At 43.5% G+C, this 25,687-nt stretch overlaps 1 protein-coding gene across 1 annotated transcript in view; it reads right to left on the bottom strand.

The window, feature by feature from the left end:
* Positions 1-5,387: 5,387 nt before the first annotated feature.
* MUC2 (mucin 2, oligomeric mucus/gel-forming) overlaps positions 5,388-25,687 on the bottom strand; it is a 63,122-nt gene continuing 42,822 nt past the window's right edge. The window contains 24 exon segments of the mRNA XM_032444897.1: positions 5,388-5,873; positions 7,289-7,418; positions 7,707-7,746; positions 8,406-8,534; positions 9,117-9,215; positions 9,692-9,814; positions 10,458-10,498; positions 11,071-11,175; positions 11,800-11,977; positions 12,080-12,111; positions 12,273-12,373; positions 12,712-12,781; positions 13,934-14,112; positions 14,337-14,541; positions 14,671-14,854; positions 15,748-15,995; positions 16,544-16,718; positions 17,763-18,223; positions 18,981-19,183; positions 20,058-20,215; positions 21,026-21,171; positions 23,071-23,703; positions 24,193-24,429; positions 25,615-25,685. Of these exon segments, the coding sequence (XP_032300788.1) occupies positions 5,621-5,873; positions 7,289-7,418; positions 7,707-7,746; positions 8,406-8,534; positions 9,117-9,215; positions 9,692-9,814; positions 10,458-10,498; positions 11,071-11,175; positions 11,800-11,977; positions 12,080-12,111; positions 12,273-12,373; positions 12,712-12,781; positions 13,934-14,112; positions 14,337-14,541; positions 14,671-14,854; positions 15,748-15,995; positions 16,544-16,718; positions 17,763-18,223; positions 18,981-19,183; positions 20,058-20,215; positions 21,026-21,171; positions 23,071-23,703; positions 24,193-24,429; positions 25,615-25,685 (4,201 nt within the window). The 3' untranslated portion in view covers positions 5,388-5,620.

The following is a 25,687-nucleotide window of genomic DNA, read 5'->3' as shown; positions in this document are numbered from 1 at the left end:
AAGGCAGCAGTGGAAACATGGGAGCGGGGATGTGACGGATTCCCCGGTGGGTCGGTGATGTGCTGGAGAAAATTCCTGTCAGGTACAATCTGAAGCGCAGCTTTGCCAGCTGTTCCGTACGGTGTCACTTGGGATTACGCTCGTGTGTCACAAACACCAACTGCAATGCTTGTGGTGACATGTCAGATACCTCCAGTAAACGTCACAGATACTCTGTAAAGACTTGCGTCATCAAACTCACTTTTCGTGGCAATTTCCACCTTAATTTAAACTCCTGAACGTTGGACGCCGCTCGCTGTCATTGCTTACAGTGGTAGAACTGTGAATGTTTTTATTGCACGCAGCTAACGACTATCGGTGTGAGCTGTTGCTACTTTAGGAACGGTGGCGTATTTTAATCCATGCGACGGGCGTCGCTCCCCAGGCCTTAAGCCGGAACCGAACGCGCTAAAGGGAAAGCGAAGCTACTGCCCGACTACCTGTCGCTTAGATCGAACCGGCCGTCTGCTCGGCTACGTTTCAGAGTGGAACTTGTGCTTCCTAATGCCAGGACCCTAATATCTATTCTAATGAAGAAACTAGAAACTAATCGTGATATTTCACTCCAGCTGCATGAAATCCAACCATCTGCAGCGTCGTCACTTTGACAGCGAGCTGAACGTTTCTCGCTCGCATAATACATTTTTTTAAAATGCCTCTTTGTATAAAGCAGTGCCGTCAGAGCGCTCTGTCACAGCTCTAAACGAACGGCCTGAGCGAACGGGGGTGCTCGGCGGAGGTGGACGAAGTGGGCGCAGGCTTGAGCGATCCGCGCTTTGTGAGCTCGGCTGAGACGGAACGGCGCGGGGCCGGTTCCGAGAACCTGTCGCAAGTTGTTTCCGACGAGCTGTTGCGATTTCTCGCTTCTAGCGACGGGGTGCGAAAGGAACTCCGGAGCGCACGGGCCCCGCTCGTGGGGCGGGGCGTGGAAGCCTCCGGGAACGCCGCCGGGCTCGGCCCGTCGCCCCGCAAGCGGCCGCCGCCCGACGCTCTCCCTCCGGCCCGGGCCCGCCCCCACCCCGGCTGCCGCTGGCTCTCCTGGCCGCGCTCTGCCCGCGTCAGCCGCAACGGATGAGTTTGGCCCCGTTTGGCCCGTCCGTTTTGCCCAGAAAGTGGAGCGCCGTGCCGATTGCCATCTCTCTTCTCGCTCCGGCAAAGTTTCTCTCTCACTACCTCGTCTTTTTAATTCGTTTCTCCCTGCTGCTCAAAGAATGTTTGGATCAAATGTTACGCGGTAGCCAAAAGAACGCTACGGTGAGGCACGTGAAATACTGAAATGACTGCTCCCTCACGTAACAATTATGTTGACAGAGCGGTCTTCCAGAGCTGCTGTGTAGTTTAATTCTTACTCGGAGCTAAGGAAAGACAATTTGGGGCATATTATAGTAAAATATCAGTTACATCTGCATGAAGCTTAAGCAAGACCGTAACGTTTTGAGTTCTCTAGATCTGTACTTATGCAACAATTAAGCAGGAAAAAAGCTACAGCCTGAAGTGAGTGTGATGGACGATGCTGCTCGTGCGTAACAAGTGAATATCCCAGCGGTACGGAGACGGCATCTTTGTTCCACAGCCGCCACGCAGGGCGTGCGTGTATTTCCCCCCAGAAACTGACAATGGCGCCGCCTTCCCTGGCGGAGCGCTGCCCCCCCGCACCGCCGTACTTCGGCAATTCCGTCCCGCTTCCGCCCCTGCCCCCGTATCCCCGGACCCTCCCCCGCTGCATTTATACTCGAATAAACACGAGCCGACTCCTCGGAGACGCGTGCGATCGCCGCGCTCCGAAGGAGGGTCTCCCGCGGGACTCGAGATTCATCCCTGTCTACCGAGACGATATCCCGGAAAACTCATCTGCGGAAGGACAGCTCCTTGAGCGCTATGGAAAATTTACCCGCCCCGAGCTCCTCTTTAAATAATGACCTGACTTCTGTTCTGTAGAGGGAGACAAAGCCCAGCCTGATGAAAACGGTTGTCAGCCGCTTTCATTTCTGCCATTCGCGAGCCAGACGATCGGTTGCCCGCGGGGACCCGTCGCTTCTTGGCAGACGCGCCTGTCCGGCGCGATGCGGCTGCGTCGCCTTTTACCCGCTCGGGGCGGGCTACGGTGAAGATGCTCGAAGCTTGAGAAGGATTCTGTGATGCAGAGAACTGGCAGTTGAGATCACAAGCGAATGCAGAGATGATAACAAGTAGATGATCTTGGGAAAGATGCTTCCGTCAGGCCTCTGCTGACAGATGCAATACCTATTGCTAACAAAAGAGCTTCTGGCATTTCTGGATGTGGCTTATTGAAAACTTTACTCAAGCAATAAGCGGTGGACGAAAAGGCGAGCGGCATGAGAGACTAAGCGTCGAGCAGAGCAAGTTCACCTTCCGTGTATGCTGCGTGGCTCTCATCGCTTGGAGATGGCTGCGGCAGAATTGTGAACTGCTCAGATGAGAGGGACTGGGATGGGAGAAAAACCTCTACAGGCACAGATAAATTAAACTGGAATCTCCAGCCTGGAAAAGGAGTTCATTAAAGGCTGGTAACAATGATGACAAATAAAATCATAAATAGGATCATGTTTCAATTTTAAGGAACCAATAGATTCTTGCTGCAGTGTCGGATGCTTTCTCTTTACCCAATAAAAGAGCCGGTCACGGCAGCGCTCCGCAGAGATGCACGTGGAGAAGTTGAGGACGATGAGCTGCGGCAAATTTCCCTTATTTAGGACAGAAAAGCAAAAGACTGTTAGTGTTGCGAGTGGTCCGGCGACTACCTACCGGTGCGTTCTCTGCTTTTCCGCCTGAGCCACAGATGAACGTGTCTAATTACACTCATTTCAAAAAGGTCAGGCTGTAGTAACGGCAGTTGGGTCTTCTCCCTTTAACACGCTCGTATGATGCTACAGCCTCTCCTGGCCACCTCTCTAGGCATGTTAACGTCACTATCTTCTAAAGATGTGCAAGTTCAGGTCACTCGTGTAGACTGATGAAGATTTGCCTTTCCACAGTATTTAATATAATATATAATGAGAATACAAGTACCCTGCCCTTCTGACTCCAGTCCCGAGGACAAGAGAGCGGAGGCGATGCCGAACAAAAGGGGAAGAGGTGACCCATAGCAGTAGGTCACAAAAGAACTGTGTTCACTTTAAAAGAAAATCTTCTGAGAATTTCGCTCTCTATTAATGATAGATTCATATGAACAGCACTGAGTTTCCTGAATGGTCCCAGATTATTGGGAAAGAACTGTCCAAGATTAAAATTACCTTGGAGATGACACCACCTGGAAATAAAACCCACGTATTTCCAGACATGGTGCATACTTCACCTTAATTTCAGTGAAGCACATAACCTATTCTATAAGAAGACCCGGGGAACACTTGTGGGCAACCTCAGCTCGTTAGAGTAGCCGAGTGTTTCAGAGCTGTGCTTGGAGTTCCCCAGCTGCGGTGCTCTTAATTCATGTGGCGATGGCACTTTCTCTGAGCTACAGTCAACCCCCTTGGGTTTGCTCCGGCATACCGTAGTGGTCTCCTTTGCTAGGCTGTAAGACCGCTGCTGCCTAGGAAGGATTTGCTCGAGCTTCAGATCGCCTCAGAGCAGCCTACGTCTGAGGCGGGGAATCAAAACCACAACCTCTCGAGAGCAAGGCAATGATCTTGCCCTGGATAAATTATAGCTCTAATCTGTCCTTGGGATATTTCAGCCTGCCGCTATCTGCCCTTCCTTCCCTTAGTCTGCCTGTGGCAAAGGGGTTTGAACTCCATGATCCTCGAAGCCCCTTCTAACCCAGGGACTTCTAACCTAATTCTATGATTTAATGACTGATTCTGTGACCTAGGAAGGCAATAACAGAGCTTTAAGATTAACAAAACAAGAAACAAACCTAATGGAAACACATTGCCATCAACTGCAATGGAAAACTAGGCAGAAAGTATAGGAGGAGAGGAATACGGGTCTCAGGTTTGAAGACGTGCCTGTGTTTCAGACGATCTGCCACCCAGATGAACGCCACTGGAGTTTTTGGCAGCTGCTCCTTTTTGCATAAACTCTAGAGGACTAAAAGTTCCTGGAGAACAAAGAAATTCTTGGAGGACAGCTTGTCCTCTTCTAGTACCAACGTTTTTTGTGCAGTCAGTAACCTTTTATATCTCATTTGGGATATTGGGACCTTCTCTGCAGCCCCTTAAGGGGTTAATAAATTTTTGTGAGGTGTTTCTTCAGTTAGTCTCTGGGGCTTTCCAAATAAGTCTGAGACTGTATCCTGCAGATGCAACGCTTCTTGATTAAAAGGTTAAATACTCTGTGGGTCAGGAAGGGAAACTCTCTGCTTTCAAGGGGGCTGTGGGAAAGACCAAAATCGCTGCTCAGTGCCACTAATATTCTCTTTGAAGCTTTGCAGAAGTAATGCTTCTTGCCTTCCTCTCCCTTTAAGGGACAACTTGTGGATTTCTCAGCTAGAAAAGGTTTTAACTGTTCCAGATTTGATTTGGTTATCCGGTTCGACACAGGTGTAAAATGAACTGCACAGATCTGAGGTGACAGAGTGCAGAAAGTAGGTTTGACACGTACAGTTTGACCTGGAACTGCAAAGAACTCGTAAGTCAGAATTCTCTGATGGTGCCTGCTCTTGGAAAATTACTTATAGGTAGCACAGCAAAAACAAAGGAGCTGATGTATTCCTAACCGCTGTAAAGAACACCGTGCGATGCATATGTATAAATTCCTACCAGAAGAATTTATTATAATGCATACTAAAAGCATACAAGTCCAGTGGGGAAATCTGCATCTGCTATTTTCGGAAATAAAACTCTTCTGATAAAATACAAACTCCCTGTTGTAGGCAGCAGGCTTTATAATGCCTCTGAAGTCATTTTATATTCCTAGCCTTACACTGCCCTCCAGTGGCAAAGCCAAAATCTGCAGGGATACTGTTTACACCGGATCTTCTAACTCCTGTAACTAGAAGGAGTTTACCCATTACTAGGATGGACACAAAGGAAACCCTGCAGTGGCATCAAAATGGTACAGTTCACCTTATCCATAGCAAACGAGACATGTCTGTTCATGCCACTAATCTACCTGTATCCTGGAGCTATTGACTCCAGCCAAATGGAACTGCAAAAATGAAGATCTAAAAGACAGCCAGACAACACCAGATTTAAAGCAAAAAAAAAAAAAACAAAAAACCCAAAAAAACCAACCAACAAACAAAAACCAAACCAAACCAAAACAAAAAAGCAACTCAAGAAAGAGTACTGTCAGCATAGAAACACCTTCCTTCTCTTTTAAAACTCCAACTCATCTAGATAGTATATCAATAAGCACAAAATCCACGTTAGCTTTTTTTTTTTTTTTTAATGTGCTTTTAATCATTCAGAGAAAATAAAACGATTATTAAATGATCCAGAGGTCTATGCAACTTGGAAGAAAGTTCATTGTACTTTTGTACACAAATAAATAGAGCATGGTTAAAAACAATCAGAGAACATACAGGATACAGTAGTGGGGAAAAGCTAAGTTCAAGAGCTGTCAAGGAAGATCGGAGTGGTGTGTAGATCCTTTACTTGAGTGCTGTTAGCTTTTCTGTGCTTCATTTTGATGTTAAGCCGATGGCTCTTCTCCTGTGATTTTGAGTGCTCTCCTCATTTTCTTCCGTGCTCTGAGACTCGCTAGATTCTGGGAGTTTGCACTGAGTGTCCTGACATCCGCAGCTTTCCACATACACATACTTATGTGTAATTGATTTCCCAGAGGGACATTTCAGTTCCACTTCCTTCATGCTAGTTTCTACTTCCTTGCAGCAGGAACAACTGTGCTCCATAGAACTGGCCTCAACGGAGTAGCTGTTAAGATGGAGAAAGGCAACATCATTTGGTGCTAGGAGCCAGAATACAAATGAGAGAGGGAAGACAGATACAGAATTTCTGCAAAAAATGTGGTTCTGTATGCAAAAGAGCCATATCTGGGGCAAATGAATAGTCCCAAACGTATCTGACAGGGCAGTGGTGAAAACACGACGCATTTAAAATTTGTTGCATCAGGATGACATTTTCTTGTAAAAAATATTAAGTGTAGGTCCTACTGAAGAAATGCAGTGAGTTCTAGGAGTTCAGTTTCCTTATATTCCTCTCATCATCCCAGCACAGACAGGTGTTAAACATGCTGGATCAAACGACTAAGGGCAAATGCAGCCCTGAGCTGAGAAAGAAAACTACAGAGCCTTGTGGCTACAATGCCACCTACAATAACATCAGACCTATCGGCTACAAGAGCTACAGTTGTATCAGATGAATCCTAGGGTGTATTCCAAAACAAGCAGCGTTAACAGAAAGAAGAATCGGCAGCTCCTTCTGTTGCTGTCTCACGATAGAGACTTTTTTTCGGCATTGTGTTCATCGCCTACCCAAATACCAATGCTAACATACAGATTCTGTCAGTATCAGCCCATAAACTGCATCGAGAGTCATCTTTTTCTGATGCTTGCATGCAGAGGCATCTCTGGCAGGACTCTAAGACTATGAGGCATTTGAAAATGCTAATAAACCCTTCCTGTTAACTGGGGTTCATTCTCAGTGTAAAGGCCGGTTTTCTTTCGTGTAAGGAGCCCAGCGGTATATGCGGTAACAGGCAGCAGGTGACAATTTGGAAAATTAAAATTATATTATTCTAATGTGCTCTAATAGCTCGATATCATGTGTCACACTAGCCACTTTCTTGTAGATTTTCAGGGTATAACACAATGAAATCACTCTACCTACACTACTCCTAAGGCATTTGTTTTCTCACTTCTTTACCTTATAAAAATTGTGCGTGTTTGAAACTTTCAGAAAAAGATGCGTGTCTATTTCATTTTATATGTCAATGTATAAGTTTATATGCTAACTGTTGAGAGGCAGCTCGTCAGCTTATGAACATCAAGATCGGTTGCTCTCGGGTCTCATTCATGTTACAGGAAATAATTCATATTCTCTTACAGTGACTTCTATCTGAGACAGTCTGACCCAAATGAAAGACGAGTCATCTCTTAACACAGACAGAACTTGCCATAGCTGTCTTAATTCCAGTGCTATCCGGTACCCTTTTCTGCTTTGTGTTACACTGAATCAATTGCTAAGTCAGAGATTTAATGATTTTGTGCCCACGAGTTTGGGAGCTGGTAGTTTTGTCTTCCGTTACTCTGTACTCCATCAATTTTTTGTTCCTTTCACATAAACAAGGTCAGTGGCAGAATTCAAATCTCAGTGTCCGGTTTACTTACAGAGAGAAAGTTCCACATGTTCCTTCACATTCAGTCAGGACAACTCTCTTCAGAGAACGGCAGTTCTTATAGACAATAAAGTCTTTTCTCTCACGGACAGAGCACGGTGCGGGGCTATCCAGAGGTACACCTGAGAGGAAAGATCAGAAAATACTTTAGGTGAAATAGCTCCATTTTGTCCCTGAAGTTCAGTACACTTGGCTCTGCTAGGGCAATGAAAAAATGGTCTCGAGAGCTCTTTCTGCTTCAGTTTAAGCCCTCCCAGACAGATTGGGTGCTGAATGCTTACAGTAACAAACATAAGCACGGGTGCATCTATTTAAATACAAACATATCAGCCTCTGCTCGATAGAATGGACTGATTTAAGAGACAAATTCATTTTCTGTACTGTTATTTCAGGTACGGCGACATACTTACAGGTTTTGCAACAACCGTTAGGTAAGAATGTAACAGTTCCCTAAAAGAACAAAAAAAGACAGGAAAAGCATTATTTTCTTTTCCCATGTTAAAGACATTGTTAGGTCAATAATAGAGGAGAGAAAATTTACAATGGCTAGAAATTAATAGTTAAAACCCTAGCGCCTTTCAGAAAAAACAAACATCATAGTCTAAAACAGACTTTAAATCTATCACTTTTTACCGGGGACTGTGGAAATACAGATAAAGTTTTGTAAGAAATCTACAGTAACCGTCAAAGCTCAAAAAAAAAATAAAAATAAAAAAAATCTCATAGACTTCTTTTCTCTGTTTTTATGGTACGTGGCACTACTGCCTACTGACCGGTCAGCATGTATTTCTGTGACGTTCAAAAAAACCTGGTTCTTTTTTAGGCACGACCTCTCACAAAGTAACCGACAAGTACTCTCATTTGAATCCTGACTGGTTTTTTGGCTACTGAGAGAGAGTAGACAGAAGAATCATAAACTCTCCGTCAGATATCTTATTTAATAAGCTCTGTATGCCTGCACATAGGTGAACCAGAAATCTGCACCGGTGGGACAGAGAAACTTTGCAGACAATCATCAGAGTCAATGAAATATTGTTCTATTAGGTGACTGAACTAAACTGAAGCAATTTATGCATTACCTAGTGGGTATGTTTTCCATCTATACTTACGGGTTTGCACATCTCCTCATTGAATGCGGGACATGTAATTTCAGATGTGGAAGAGATAAGCTGGTTCTTGAGACGTGTACAACTATAAATGGTGCAGTTGTCGTAAGGATCGTTTATGAACTCTCCGGGCTGCAAGTGAAATACAAAATGTGATAGGAAAAGGTGAAGGGAACTCAGACAAATGTTCCTCTCCTCTGAAAATGACTTTCCTATTATTTTATAGTCAATTATTTCTATGTTAACAGCAAATTTGAATACAGAATTTTGTGTACGTTGCAGTATGCCATAAGCGGAGAGAATCTTCAGTTTTACGAGGGATTTCCCTTGAAAAAGAAAGCACCCGGAGCACTTAAAGCACAATAACAATACAAACAAAGTCATCGGTGCCCGTGGATTTTGCCTAGGGAAAGCTAAATAGCGGCAATAACATTTTTTCACTACAGGTGTTTCTAACATTCTTCAGTACACACAAATTAAATAACAGAGACATTGTCAAGCTTCTAATCATCAATGCATAAATAACTAAACAAACAACACAAAAAATTTTCCATAATATTACTCTCTTATCGTTCCAGAAAAAGCCTAGAAGAAAACTTGATTACATTAATACTCCCTCAGGCCAAAATACTGAAAATTGTCTTTAATTCAGGTATGCTGCTGACATTTCAGATGCGCAGTTTGCTAGAGAGGTAACACACAGAGCATACTTACATTCAATATGAGAGTGGAACCGTGGGATGTATGTATAATACATTTTGTCTGCACGCATTTTCCACAACATTCACCCTCTACGTGTTGTCGTTCGTATCCCTAGATATTAAAATTAAAACAAAATGACAGCACTGAGAGATGCATTGCAGAAAAATAAGTGAAAACACACTAACCCATGAATTGATTATGCCTCGAAGCCTACGCTAGAATGGAGCTTTTCTGGAATAGACTACGCCAAAAAGAAGGAAAAGAAAAAAACAACAAACAAACAAACAAAAACAGCTACAAATGAAATAAACTAAGGACTAGGGTAAGCATGCCAAAAACAAAAGTATAATTCCATTAAATGCAATACTACACACATTTCTTAGCTAATGCTCCCGAGGTGAACTGTTGGATATACTATGAAACTACACAAAATAGACGGCTCAAGGACAGTCAGTGTCCATGCCGTAGCTGAATTCTCGCTTTCTGCCGCCCATACGTAACATGTAACTCATTGACCGTAGCATCTTTTTCAGACATGGATATTATGTTTGTTTGCTAGTTTTGTTCGTTTAACGTTAGTCACTTACTGGTTCGCAATATGTGTTGCACGGAATATGTTCGCAGGAGATGACATTCAGTTGAGTGCTGCTGTTAACTTTGTTAGTGCAGAAGCAATCGTGACACTTATCGACGAAGACTGAGGAATTAGGCTATACATTTAATGAAACAAAGGTTCACGAATTAATGAGATACGACATGTAACAGACAATTTAAAATTCCCCAAAAACCTCAAACCCAAACAATGGAATAGGAATACACCGTACGCATCACTGGAAATATATATTTGTCTAACTATTAAAAAAGACAAATAACTTTGAATTAAACTTCACAGGTCTTCATTGAAGTCCTATATAACAAAGATAAATTCGGATATTAAAAGCAATGGAATCCTAAAAACATATGAGAGAAAATATTTACTAGGCCTTAAAGAAATCACTAGGGATCTACGTCTGCTCAGAATAATCCTTCTTTATGAATCTTTTCATTTCTATAAGCACCAAAATTGAAATAAAGAGCTGACCGTAAGCATGGACTGACTCACTAAAAAGCATAAACTCTTCACCCTAAAGCCAAATCGCTCTCTGGTACTGACATTTTAAAACAACACTCTACTCACATAAACCTTTTCAGAAATTATTTAAACAGTGTTGAGCTGATAAATCCCTGGAAATAAAAAATTTAAAATTTCTAAAATATTGCTTCTACTGGATAAACTTCCTCATAGCACTTCTGTTTAAGTCTGCCGAATGGCCTTTTAGGCATTTTTAGAAGACTGATGAAAGATTCACTTACCAAGAACTCAGCATTGTAATGTACACAAACCTTCTTGGGAACTGCTAATAAGAAAGGAGTTAGGCAGTTACACTGGTGAAAAAAAGTCTTTGCTCTAGTCACAATCATTTCTTCAACAGCGAATAACAATGCTCACGTTCAAATACTTTGGTTATTCTGCATTTCTGGTAGCAGATGTGGTGTACATAAAGTGCAAGAACAAATACTGAGTGTGCAGCAAGGGAGGAAGATTTAACCCAATATAGGTAGTTCAGTTCCTAACCGAGAATGTCAATGTAACAGAAACAAGAAGTTCTCTGTATCAATTATCAACAATCTGTCTTCTCCTATATACATTAGCAAAGACATTTTACTCGGTTAAGCTGAGTCCGCAATCTCAATTAATTCCGTAGCTGTTTCTACAGGCACCAACGAGCACAAAAAGTGCACTTGAGCTACGTGAACTCTAATTTCACAGTTGTTGTACCATAAAAGTAGTAACCAAAGTTAATAGTAACCAAATCATGGAATCTGACTTCTTTCATTAGGCTAGTGCATACAGTCTCATTAAATCTAATACTAAAATACATTATTTATAAAGCTAGTCATTTAAATGTATTTCCAAAGGACTTACCACACTGGTACACGGGACAGCACTCATCACTGGGAATATAAGAATAAACTTCAAATCCCAGCGTACACTTGGGGGGCTTAGTTGTGCACAAACTTGTGTTGCATTCTGGGGAAAAAAAAAACAACCCAAAAGTAAAGCACATTAAATTACAGGAAGGAAAAGGAAAAAGTGTTTCTCAGAGTCCCCATTTAAGCATTATTTTCTGGCTAGGAAATATTCCAGACCCTCCCCAAAGAAAAAAATTGCACAGGGAGGAAGCATTTTTCCTAGTGAATCCAGGCACTGGGCACTGGATGGGGAACTGCACTCATTCATTTTTTCTAACACATAATTACCAAGTTTAAGAAAAGTATCACAGTTCTTTGCTATGAAATCGTGACTAAATGTTACACCATTCTCTCTTCGTCTCCAACATTGTAGGCAACTGTTGCAAAATGAAAACCACACAGTCTCACAGAACTCTGCTATCCAGCTGATTGTTATTTGAAAAAAAAAAAAAAAAAAAATTGATTCTAAACTCAAGAACTGTAGGTGCAGTTATGTTGAATCCTGGAATAGAAACTGTGTTGTGTCACAGCAGTATTAAAAAACATTTTATTTCACACGGGACACACAGATTTAACGAAACATTTCTTGGCTCCCTACAACACGTCTCTGATGCTTAACTAATTATTTCACTTTCTGTCCCTAAAGAATAGATAAAGACTAGAAATGAAAACATTAACTCACTGCAAGTGACAATGGGGCAGCAGGGATCCTCAGAGTTGACTTCGGTGACTTCATAGAAGCCTTTCCCAGAACAAGTCCCCTTATTTTGTTCGGGACATTTGTGAGGTTCGCAAACGATGCCGCTTCCGCCTTCCAGGCAAACGCAGTCCTGACAGTCTGCCGTAAACTTTTCTCCAAACTGTCATTGAAGAAAATAAAGTGAGCGATCGCATAACTAGGACTACTTTCTTCTCCCCGTACACAACCTTGCCTTAGAATACAAAAACAAACGGCAGCGTACCTCTCTCGGTATCATATCCAATCCGACACAGCCTGTGAAAAAATCAAAATAAATTTCCATTACTACCCAAGTAACAGTAAACTTCTTCACTACATGTTGTATGAATACCGCATACGGTCAGATCTATGTTGTACGCATCAGAACAAAACGAAGAGGAAACACATAATTACCCAACTGAAGTAATAAAACTCACCGCAGGTATTTACGCACACATCCACACCGGAGTCGAACAGCATTGTACCGTTAGGACAGAAACAGCCTTCCACTTGTTTAACTGAAGTTTCGTTATATGGACTGCACAAAACAGAATGTTCATAGGAAAACCTTTACTAACACAGGCATGCAGAAGAAGAATCGTTAACTGAAAATACAAGTGCAAATAATTTGTACTTCTGAGATTTAGAAGTTCCCAGTGTTGGCATTCAGTTTAGTTGAACAACATAAAAAGTACAGTCAGCTAGAATTAGAATAAAGAGAATAAATTATAATAAAGAATAAATTAGAATTAGAATAAAGAATTTTGTACTAACAAAAAAGTGACAAGAGATTTGTTGATTTCTCTCAGCCACATACGCTTCAGATATTGCTTAACAGTTGTATGAGATGTAACTAACGGTGAAGGAATTCTTTACCTTGACTTGCAGGTTGTCTCTTGAGTAGGACCGCACGCTCTATATTCTTTATGTTTGGGACATTCGTAAGCTGGAATGGGAGAATGAAAAAGAAGAATTGTTCACTAAGAGTATTATACAAAGTTCACGTGACTTTATGGAAAGAAATTAAATATTAAGTACTCATTTTCCTATGCCTGCTTGACAATCTTGAGAAGCAAAGAGGTTAAGTAGATATCAAACTCGTGCAGTTTTGTTTTTTGATTTTGTTCTGACCCAGAAACGGGACACTGCACTTGGCCTCAATTAATTTCATGGGCCCGCAGCTCAAGAGAGTTAGGGTCTTTCTGGATGGCATCCCTTCCCTCTGGTACATCAGCTGTACCGCTCAGTTTGCTGTTACCTGCAAACATACCGAGGGTGCACTCGATCCCACTACCTATACCACTGATTAGCATCAGTCTTTTTCCTAACTACCGTGACTTTTCAAATCTGAGGGAGTGTGGTTTAGCAGCTACATCAGTCAGTTCCCTTTGGGATACATTTTGTCCAGCCTCTTGGACTTACATACATTCTGGTTCATCAGATGGTCACAAGCCCAGTCTTCTATCACAATGAGAATGACTTTGATACCCCGGTCCCTGCTGCCTTGACGTTCAAGGACTTGAGATACGTAACAAGGGTGATTACCGGAGAAAAGTGAGGCTTTTCTGACCAGCAGCACCTTAGAAGCCCATCTTATCTTTTTACTCATTCCTTGCTAAATTCAGCTCTAATTATCCCTTAGTTTTCCCGATTCCATCTAGGCACTGTCCCTGTATTCTCCCCAGGGCACGTGACATCAGTTCCCCTGCCTATGCATTTCCTACTTGCATACCAGTTCAGTAAGAAGGCAGACGTCCCAAAAGATGCCACTCGCTGTTGGAAACTCTCGGTTGTTGGAGCTCCATAGTGGCCGGTTCTATGCAGATCCCTGTGAACTGACAGCTGGGGCAGCCTACGCTCCCACGCCCTTACTTGGCCCTCTCCTTAGACCTGCTGTGTGCCAGCCAGCCCCTCCGCTTGCACGGCCTGAGGAGGGCAGCGGCTCGGAAAGCTCCTCCTATGCCCCAGAGGCACCTCGCGAGCTTCAGCAGCTACCGCTGCTGCTAGCGCCAACTTCCCGCGGTTAAAACTGGAATAGCTGAAATATAAGGTCAATAGGATACTCCCTAACAGTTCACAATAATGGCCGGACACTTACAGCAAACGCCATTGGTATGACTTCTCCAGTCAATGCAGACATTTTGATCGGCACAGACAGCTGCATAGATCTGCAGACTTGAGCATTCCAGGTCTAAGTCGGGAAGTACGCAGCTATCAAAAACGCAAGCTGCATAGTACTTATCTGGCTTAACGACTTTGTGACACTTCTCAAACACACTAAAAACAAAAACATACATCATTATTAGTTTGTTAGTGAAATATATGTAATTTCTCCAATGTGCTAAGCGTGTTATATTGTGGCAAAAGTGACGCTTTAGCAGATGTGAAAAAGGATTATTACTGTCAGACTTCCACTAAGAGCATTTGACTACATTGTAACCTTCCTCTCATCCGCTCACGCACCAATACTGCTTATAAACACCAGAGGAATGCACGCTTACCTTCCCCAAAGAAGCTCACAAAGGGAAGATTCTTTGCAAGGCTGCCCTGTTGGTACGCTAGGTGCTTTTGTAGGAACTAGGCCCGGAGAACACTGTGGTTTGGAGGGATCGACAACTTGCCAATGATCGGCCATGGTTTCACAGTTCTCTGCAATATTTCCATTTGGCAACCTGCAGTCATCGGCAGTGTTGTTATTGCAAACACCTAAAATGGGTAAGATGAAAAAAAATTTGCACACGGATCCCTTATCAAATGCCATTCATCTTTGTGTTGGGGCTATGATTGGCCTGTTTGGAGTTTTCTGAAAGCACAGAAATACATAAGAAGCCTTACCGCACTGTCCTTGAGTGTTGTTTCCAAACAAGCTGTAGGGCATTCTGATAGAAAATGACAAGCCATTGAAGGTCACGTTCATTTTAAGTTCAGGAATTTCCACTACTCGATTTATGCCCGACTCATAGATCCTTAAGCCAAATTTCTTATAAGGCAAAGCCACGGCCTGTTTGTTTACAGTCACCTGGTAAATAAAAGAAAAGAAAAAAAAGAGACAAACATGTAATTTGACTTTAGAAAACAATCGACTGTTCATTACTTTGCATCTGGGATAAAACTGGAAAAACTTCAGTTTATAAGAAATGTTCCTGTTTTTCCTAATGTGATAATGGAAAGCCAAACTTGCCTTCTCCGAGCCAGATAGTCCTGTCGGCCACTAATAAATTATAATATACTTGGGAGTTTCAACGCCGTACAAATTTACTAGGGTGACTAGGGTATTAAGTACTGCCTAGTGCAGTCCAGGATACTATTAAACTACTTTTATGATGCATTTACATCGACGTTATTTGTACTATTCCTACATGGTACTGTTCAATGAAAACTGGATAAGTCAAGTCTAAAAACAAACATTTTGCACACAAGCTTGAGTCGTGAACGAAATTTACCAGAAAAACACTTTAGAGTCTCTTTTCTGAAAAACTTAAGAAGTAACACCAATCAAAGCTAGTAATGGTTGTTTTTCAAAGTGCTTAAGTACAGTTCTTTAATTGAAGGGTCTAGTTTATGCTGTATCTTCCCAATCAAAATATAAACTTTTCCTTTCTAATACAAGCTGAAAAATAATTTATTTTATAACCTTAACTCTTAGCAATTCATCCATGCTCACTCATTTGTCAGAGAGAATGCACTGCAAAAATCTGTATTAAAAAAGGTAACAAATTATTGAAACTTTTCCCAGTATTCGGATTCAGAAAAGCATCCCTTCAGTGCAGTACAAGTTAATAATCCAAAATGGTTTAAAATCTAAAATACACATTCAATTTTCCATTTTCTCCAAGTGCTGTGACTACAATTATGAAGTCGATCATTAATTAATATTTCTGTCAAGAATTCAATGGCAACTTTCTTCAGTACCTCTACTTCCATGGAATTTGGTTTCACCGTTACGATGCACACTTCATGAATCTCCTGTCTCACAGTGAGTGCTCGTGGACAAGAAAAGACATCCCGTGCATCACAGTGGTAGCTATCAATGAAGACACCAAAGCTGTCAACTGTTTTTTCAATCTCTTCCACAAGAACATATGTGCAATTCCCTTGATAGCTGTAGTAGAGTCCATCAAAAGTCATATAATGTGGGTCTCCCCAGCCAGTGCAGTAACCTGCAAAAACATAAAGCAGGGTTAGCTTCTCATGGTAACGTCCAGAACCTGATTGGACTGCAAACACAATCTGTAGGTGTGGGATTCATGTACTCTAAGAATTTAAATATTTAAAGTATATCTGTCAGTGCATGAGCACTTTTCTAGAACTTACCAAAAATAGATAAAAATCCAGGGATTTGCAAGGCACTGTTTATCTAACTCATCTCTTAATGACAACAGAGAATGGGACTAGTAGTGCCTAGAAGTACATTTACAGACTGCCTACGCAACTAACTTATATGCAGGTTTGGAGTCTATAGATGTCTGCATCTAGACATTTAAAACCTATTGTAGGTGAACAATTCGTTCTACTAGCAAAACACTAATACAGAAGTGATGGAAATCAAAGTAAAATCCCCCAGTTAGCTAAAAAGAACCAACGGAGCACTCTAAACAGACCAGCACATCTTGTACAATATTTGTCCCCAATAAAAAGTGCTAATCTGTACAGTTGTACTGTTCCCACAGGAAAAAAAATAAAAAATTACACGGAATATTATACTTACAATCACATTCCCAGTGCCAACAGCATAGATCGTCATCCATAACTTGCACAGGAGAGAGCCCGTTGGAACAGGTGGGTTTAGGAGGTGGCTCACAGATTACCGGAACGATCACAACGGTATTGTTTTCTACACATATAGCCTGGGTGCAGTTACAGAGCCACCATGACTCACCAGGCTGTATTTGGAAAGAAGTTAAAAAAACAAAAATCAAAAAACAAAAAAACAAAAACAAACAAACAAACAAACAAAAACAACAAAAAACAAGCCTTATGAAGCAGTCAGATTGAGTCAGACTACTAACATTTATGCCTGAATACCTTCTACAAAGTTTTAAAGCCCCATGTGTTTACTGGGAATTTTCTTCCCAGCAGAAGCCTAGGGAGGAAGCATGGCATTCAGCACCATTAAGGCCCGAAAGCTAGATTTGTTCAAAGTTGCTGAGTGAAAGGCATAATTGCAACAGCTAAGCCAGTAAATAAAAAGGGGAATTGCTTTTTTCAAGTGTCTCTAAAAGTTACATATCTAATTTCATCACCTAGACTCCCTTCTAGATCAACAGGGAAAGAGAGGATATGATCAGTTTTGTTCCACACATGTCTGTGGAAGCTACAGTGAAAAACAGCCACTTGGGGCGCTCTGTATTAGATCATTATACTCATGCATTATGAATGTAGGCATTTTTTTCTATCTCGCTTGAGTTTCTCAGCCACTCATAATTTTTAACTCTGCAAAACTAGAACTTTCCAAAACCATTAGGATTGGAGTAAAACATTCTTTAAATGCGGAGACCTGTTCTAAAGTTAGCTCTTGAGATCAGTCTACAACCAAGATAGATTTAATTCGGCCCTCAGTTTTCTTGGGCCGTACTGTAAATACAACAAACTTCTCATTGCAAGATGGAGCTATTCAAAAGTAGAAAAAAGCAAAGAGGGTTTACTGCCTCTTAGTCCTCAGTTTCCTCTTCAGAAAATCTTTTCATGAGAAAGATTACAGCTCAACCCTTTTCTAACACCCCGAAGAAAGATTTTAAAAAAACTATTATTGAAGAACTAAAACCAGGATAAATGCTACAAAATAACAATTCACTGGAATTCTAGCTGATACCCAAGAAAACAGAGACAAACAAACTGAGACTTAATTTCTATCCAGATTACTACATCCACTCTAAACAAGTACCTAGACTCCTTCCAATGATAAAAATAAAATAAAATTCACTAACCGCGTAAGTTTCATTAGGTGAAATTGTACAATTAGAGCTGGAACTGGCAGTTGAACTTAAAGTACTAAGCGTAGTCACTGTGCTGTATGTAGAGCTTCCAGGAACAGTGACTGTACTCGATGTAGGAGTTGTCCCAGAAGTGCTAGCTGAACCAGAAGAAACAATTTCTGAAGTGGTAATGGTGGTTGCAGTGACAGTACTAAAAGAACTAAAAGTTGTTCCTGAAGTGGTGGTAAAAGGCTTCGTAGGAGTCGTTCCAGATGTCGTAACTGTTGATGGGACTGTTGAAACTGGAGGTGGGGACATGCTGACAGATGGAGTTACCGATGGAGATGATGCTCCCGTAGTTTGTGTGTTAACGGGTGTAGAAACTGAAGCTGTCGAAGAGCTCTCAGACACAGTGGTCGTACCTTCAGTGCTAAAAGAACCAGTAACGATGGTAGTGCTGTACGAGGTAGTTCCTGAGAAAAAAAAAACAATTAAACAGTTAGTACCTAATCTCATGTCATAAAAAAAAGAACAAAAAAAGGGGGATTAATGGAAAATCAAATCACCCACAGAAAGGAAACATGAGACAACATGTCGAAAAAACAAAATTCAGGTACCAAGGACAGAGCTGCTAAGTGTTTTGGAGGTGGAGTGTATTAAGCTGAAAGTACAAAGATCACAAGACCCGTACTCAAAAAAAAAAAAAAAAAAAAAAAAAAAAAGAGTAAATCCAACCGACTGCTCTGAGCGGCACTGAGAAGATCAAAGCACAAGCTCAGCTCTAAAAATCCCTCAGGACTGCAAAATGACACTCGCGCATTTTACAGTCATGCCATTAAACATAAACACAGTATCAGTCTTGCTCTTTCAAAAGTACCAGGCAACACATCTTATTACCACTTAAAACATCTATCAAAAAGCATTTAACAAATACAAAAAGATACACAGCAACCACAAGCAGCCTAAGATAACCAGCTACCCCAAAGTGAAAAATACTGTCACAAGACATGCAGCATCAAGAAACATGGGACCATCTGCCAAGGACAAATGCACACTCCAAGTCTACAAACAGCAAACCTCAAAACCAGCTATGGGCTCTTGTTCCAATTAAAAAACATTCAGCCATTACTTCCAGCCCTCAGCCCATGCACAAAGCCTAAGATCAGGAGATCACGGGCCTTCACCTCTCCGTCCGCAACACAAGACCAGACAGCGTGGACAGACAATTACCTTCCGTTGTCGAGGTTTCAGGTGGTAGGGAGGTGGTGGGAGTGGGCCTGGGTGTGGACGTGCTGACCGAAGTCGAGCTGGATGTAGTGGGCGTGCTCGTAACAGGCGTGGTGCTCACGGTGTTGCTGCTGGTGCTGGAGAGTGTTGTGCCAGAGGTGGAAGTGGGGGAAGAATGCGTTGCAGTTGGTAGGGGCCACGTGGTGCTTGAACACACTTGTACTCGAACACTGTTGTGCTATTGCTGCACTTCAAAGTGGAACTCTGGAAAAAACAACAGGTTTCATCAGTGCAAGAGGCAAATTGCATTCCTCTTGAACTCCATCTACACAACTATGTTCATTCCATTCTCCCCACAAGCAGAAACCCAGAAAAATTCAAAGAACTGGAAATCAGAACTATTCATTAGCTTTTTTTATCATCTTTGAAATCTATTTCACCAGGTTTCCCTACAACGCCATCGGTGGGGACACATGTAAATGGTTATTACTATGACAGTCGCCTGCATCAAACACTGCCTGCTTCCTTAAAAAAGTTTACAACCAGACAAAAAGAACTCGGCACCCCTTGAGCAAGAGAAATGCTCCAATTAGCCATCAGGCTTCATTTTCTTCTCATGTTTCTGTCACAGTGAATTCCTTTGGAGACAAAACAAGTTCCCTTTGCCGGGAAAGCTGGTAACATGTGGTGTCCAGGGGGAATAAGGCAGTCTTTCTGACAGGTACAAAAGCACTCTCCCCTCTTCACCTCCGACAGAAATCGGGGTCTACATCTAAAGGCCTCTGCTCCATTAGGAACATTCAGCAAATCAAGTCTCAGCTTCTCTGCACATGCACAAAAGCCTAAGGTCAGGTGATCACTGGGACCTTTACGCTCTCTGTCCAGCAACACCAGACCAGAACAGCGTGGGAGAGACAATGTACCTTCTGTTGTACGAGGTTTTTTATCAGGCTGGGTCAGAGGGAGGTGGGTGCGGGAGTGGGCCTCGGGTTGTGAGAACGCTTGCGAATTATATGCGTCAAGTCGAGCTAGGGTATGTTGATAGATATGGGTGCTTCGTAACAGGCGTGGGATGCTCACGTGGTGCTGGCTGCTTGGTGCTGGAGAGCCGTCCGTGCCAGAGGTGGAAAGTGGGGGAAGTAACGCAGTTTGCAGTTGGCGGGGCTAGTGGTGCTTGACACCGAGAACTTTGTACTCGACACTAGGTTTGTGCTCGTGGTGCTCTGCGCCAGTGGAACCTGGGAAAACACAGGTTTCATGCATGCAAGCAGGCAAGATTTGCATTCCTCTTCGAACTCCATGCTACACAATTGTGTTCATCCCATTTCGTCACCTTGTTCACACGAGCAGGAATCCAGCCAAAATACTTCAAAGAACTGGAAAATCAAGAACTTTTCATTAGCTTTTTATCAATTATCACAAATTATTCACGCAGATGGTTTTCCTCACAACGCAGCCCATGGGGGAACACATGTAAACGTTATACTTATGACCAGCGGCTGCATCCACCAAACACTGGCCTGCTTGCCTGAAAATAAGTTTACACCAGCACATAAAATGACTTCATGGCAGCCCTTGAGCCAGAGGAATGCCTTCCAATCCCTTAGGCATCACACTTCCTTCTATAAAATTATAGTCAAACAGTGAATTCCATGGAGACAACACAGTTCCCTGTGCAGGAAAACTGGTACATGTGGTGTCAGGGAAGAAGGCACTTTCTGACCCAGGACAAAAGCACTCCCCTCCCCACCCCCGACAGAAATCGGGGTCTGCATCTAGGCCCCTGCTCCATTAAGAAACACTCAGCAATCAGTCTCAGCTCTCAGCACATGCACAAAGCCTAAGGTCAGGAGATCACGGCCTTTACCTCTCTCGTACGCACAACAGACCAGCAACAGGCGTGGAACTGCAATTACCTTCCGTATGTCGAGGCTTTATCAAGGTGGCTACGGGAAGGTGGTGGGAGTGGGCCTGGTGTGGACGTGCTGACCGGAAGTCCGAAGCCTGGAATGTATGGGCGTGCTCGTCAAACAGGCGTGGTGGCTCACAGGTGCTGCTGCTGGTGCTGGAAGAGCGTCGTGCCATGAGGCTGGAAGTGGGGGACAGACGCAGTTTGCAGTTGGCGGGGCAGTCGTGCTTTGACACACTTGTCTCGACACTTGTTTGTGGCTTATGGCTCGCTGCGAAGTGGAACCTGGGAAAAACACCAAGGGTTTTTCATCAGTGCAAGCAGGCAAATTGCATTTCCTCTTGAACCTCGGTCTGACTAGGGCAGGAGTGCTACACCATTGTGTTCATCATTCTCCACAAGCAGGAATCCAGCAAAATTCAAAGAACTGGAAATCAGAACTTTTCATTAGCTTTTTATTCATCATTCCAAATTATTCACCAAAGTTTTCCCTAACAACGCCCCCGGGGGGACAACATGTAAAACGTTATAACTTATTCGACCAGCGGTTGCATCAAACACTGCCTGCTTTCCCTAAAAAGTTTACACAGACAAAAAGAACTCGGCAGCCCTTGAGCCAGAGGAATGCCTTCCAATCCTCCTTAGGCATCACACTTCCTTCTATAATTATGTCACAGTGAATTCCATGGAGTACACACATACAGTTCCTGTGCAGGAAAACTGGTACAGTGGTGTCCAGGGCCGCACACGCACAGGCGACTTTCTGATCAGGACAAAAGCACTCCCTCCCCCACCCGCGCCGACAGAAACCAGGGTCTGCATCTAGGGCCCCTGCTCCATCAAGAAACACGTCCAGCAATCAAGTTCTCAGCTCTAGCACATGCGCACAAAGCCTTAAGGTCAGGTGATTACGGGCCTTCAACCTCATGTCGTGTCCGTCCGCTAACGGAAGACCAGACAGTGTGGACAAGACAATTACCTTCCGTTGTCGAGGGTTTTCAAGGTGGTAGGGAAGATGGTGGGAGTGGGCCTGGGGGTGTGGACGTGCTGACCGAAGTCGAGCTGGATTAGGTGGGCGTGCTCGTAAACAGGCGTGCGCTCGCTCACGGTGCTGCTGCCTGGTGGCGGAGCCGCGTCGTCCGCCAAAGAGGTGGAAGTGAGGGAAGACGCGGTTGGCAGTTGGCACGGGGCAGTCGTGCTTGACACACTTGTACTCGACACTGTGTGCTCGTGGTGCTCTGCCGGAAGTGGAGAACTGGGAAAACACAGGGTTTCATATTTGCAGTTGACAAGCAAGGCCAAAATTGGCATTTCCTCCGCGTTGAAACTCCGTGCATACACCATGTGTGTATACTTAAACATTTCACTCCACAAGGCAGGAATTCCGCCCAAATTCAGAATGACTGGAAGCTATACAGAACTTTTCAGTTGGACTTTGTCTTTCATCAATTCCGAATTATACAGGAAGGCTCCGTAGACTTCCCTTCCATGGGCAGACACTTGCATAATTTACAACCACACTGACCATGCTGCAATCAAACACTGCTGCTTCCCGTAAAATGTTTATACAGCAGAAAAAAGTCAGCTTGGGCTAGCTTCCGTCTAGCCACGAGGAGAATTGCCTTACCAATCGCTCCTTAGGCATCACTCCTCTTCAACTATTCGGTCAAAATGAATTCCGTGAGACACCCACTCCTTCCCCTGTGCTAGGAAACCCGTTACATGTGTTAAGAGGTGTCGGGAACAAGGCACCAATCTGCCCAGGACAAAAGCACTCTGCTATGCGCACATAAATCGGAAGCCTGCATTTTATGCCCCGTTCATTAAGGAACATTCAGCAATTCAGTTCTGCTGCCCACAGCCATGCACAAAAGCCTAAGATCAAGAAGATCATCGGCCTTCACACTCTCCAGTTCCCGCAACACAAGACACGACAGCGTGGAACTGACAATTACCCCTTCGCGTTGTCGAGGTTTCAGGTGTGGGGAGGTGTGGAGTGGGCCTGGGTGTGGTCGTGCTGACGCGAAGTCCGAGNGGGTCTGCATCTAGGCCCCTGCTCCATCAAGAAACATTCAGCAATCAGTCTCAGCTCTCAGCCCATGCACAAAGTCTAAGGTCAGGTGATCACGGGCCTTTACCTCTCCATTTGCAATGGAAGACCAGACAGCGTGGACAGACAATTACCTTCTGTTGTCGAGGTTTCAGGTGGTAGGGACGTGGTGGGTGTGGGCCTGGGTGTGGACGTGCTGACCGAAGTCGAGCTGGATGTAGTGGGCGTGCTCGTAACAGGCGTGGTGCTCACGGTGCTGCTGCTGGTGCTGGAGAGCGTCGTGCCAGAGGTGGAAGTGGGGGAAGACGCGGTTGCAGTTGGCGGGGCAGTGGTGCTTGACACACTCGGAGTGTAAGTTGTACTTGTTGTCGGCGAGAGGGACACTGATGTGCTGGTTTCTCCTGTGGTTGTAGTTGTGATCGCTGTTGTGCACTCTGGACTTAATGGGGGAGCACAGCAGACTTTGATCTGATAATTCAGGCATATCGGCATTGGTATCACACCCCCTATGGTTTGATCCTTATTGTTACAGATGAGTCCTGTGTTAACATCACATTCCACTTTCTGCCCTAAATCTTCTATAGGAGTGTTTGGGAATTTCTCCGCTCTGCAGGAAACATTCTCTACCTTCGTACAGTTCCATGAAGGGATCTTATTCTGAATAGTTTCAAAGGTCTCATCATCACCACTCTCCGGGCCATACTGTGGGTAACTCACATCGATCCAGTCAGTCCAAATGCAGTCCTCCGGGGGGAACGTGCAGATTACTGTAGAAGTACATCAGTAAATAATATGTAAATAATTAGCAACTAGAGAATAGCATGGAGGAGGGGATATCAGATAGGAAGATTATGTAATCGCTGAAGGCACTAAGTGCCAGTCATCCACCTTAAGACTATCCCTTGACACCCTTCGGGGAAAACATGCTTTTCCCAGAAGAAATATGTCATGCCAGTGCCAGAAAGAGTAAATGACTTGTAGCAGAATATGGTCAGATAAGCCATTGCCCAAGAGGATGAGCAGCAAAAGAAAGACTTCCTGTCTAATCAAAGCAGGTTTTAGGAGGATACAGAATAAAATATTTTCTACAGAGCCCTGCAGAGTAAGGTAAAAAGGGAGTTTCTGCTCAAGACACAAGCATTCTTCTCCTTGCAAAACAGGAAGCATGAGAACTAGCATGAGGCACATGTTCAATAAAAAAATATCCAGCAGAGAAAGTCTACAAAAAAACACATAACAGCAGGAGCAGACATTACCTTCTGTTGTTGTGGGTGGAGGTGGTAGGGAGGTGGTGGGTGTTGTCTTGGGTGTGGACGTGCTGCCCGAAGTCGAGCTGGATGTAGTGGTTGTGCTCGTAACAGGCGTGGTGCTCACGGTGCTGCTGCTGGTGCTGGAGAGCGTTGTGCCAGAAGTGGAAGAGGGGGTAGACCCAGTTGCAGTTGGTGGGGCACTGCTGCTTGACATACTTGTACTTGTGCTCTGCGAAGTGGGTCCTGAGAAAAACACAGAGTTCCATTATTGCAAGAACACTAATTGTATCTCCTCCTCAGGCCCTTACTACTCTTCTGATTTCATGAAACACAATAAACAAGTCTAGGTAATTTTGAAAAATAAAAGAGGGTATATTCTTATTATAATGTCACGGTTATCGGAGGTATCACACACAAAAGTTCCCTGAATCTTTCATGGGAGAAAGTTGCAAAATTTTCAGTGATCAACGTTATTCATAACCACAACATGCAGTGTGACAATAATGAACAAGTGGAAAAAATTGCCCAGGAAGGTGGTGTAGTCACCGACCATGGGAGTGTTCAAGAAATATTTGGATGTTGTGTTGATGAATATGATTTAGCTGGGAAGTACTGGTAATGGTTGGACTAGATGATCTTCCAGGTCTTTTCCATCCTTGATAATTCTGTGATTCTGTGATTGAGTAGCCCTTAATGCAGATGTATGCAATTAGTTCATCCATCAGCCCTATGACTCTTATTCTGTTCTAGTCATGCAATGTTCACCAAGTGACAGCATTTCACCGGGTAGGAAATGATGGGGCCAGTTCCCTCTACAACTACTTTACTTCCAAGTTATTTGTCTTCACTTCTACTAAGCAAATTCTGCTCTATGTCTCTCTCAACTCTTGAGGAACATGCTCCCAAAATATTCCTTGCCATATAATTAAAATCAGACTCAAGTCCTGTCCTTCTCACGACTAACTCTGGAAACTCTGGAAACTTCTGGAAACAAGGGCAGAAAACATGAAAAGCCACAACCCTACAGCACCTGAAACAAAAGTGTCACAGAAACAAGCCTCCTTCCTTTGCATTTGATGCCTCTGAAGGAGAATATTCTGTCTATCTGAAGAATGAGTTCCCACAGCAGCAAAAGCAAGAATTCCTGACAGATCACCACCTGCCTAAATCAACCGGGGTTCCTTAGAAGATGAGACTTCTTGTCACACATGTCATGAAAGAACAACAGTATGTCCTTCCAGGACAAATGCACACTCCACGCCTCCAAACAGCTAGCTGCAGGACTAGATTTGAGCTCCTTCTCCATTAAGAAATTTTCAGCAATTACTGCCTGCACTCAACCTGTACACAAAGCCTAAGACCAGGTGCTCATGGGCTGTCTCCTCCCCTCTGCAATGGAACACAAAAAAGCGTGGACCATACAATTACCTTCCGTTGTCGAGGTTTCAGGTGGTAGGGAGGTGGTGGGAGTGGGCCTGGGTGTGGACGTGCTGACCGAAGT

This window comes from Coturnix japonica, chromosome 5 (genome assembly GCF_001577835.2).
Source record: "Coturnix japonica isolate 7356 chromosome 5, Coturnix japonica 2.1, whole genome shotgun sequence".
NCBI classification, from domain to species: Eukaryota; Metazoa; Chordata; class Aves; order Galliformes; family Phasianidae; genus Coturnix; species Coturnix japonica.
Note: the sequence above shows the minus strand (reverse complement) of the source record. Positions and strands in the feature narration are given on the sequence as shown.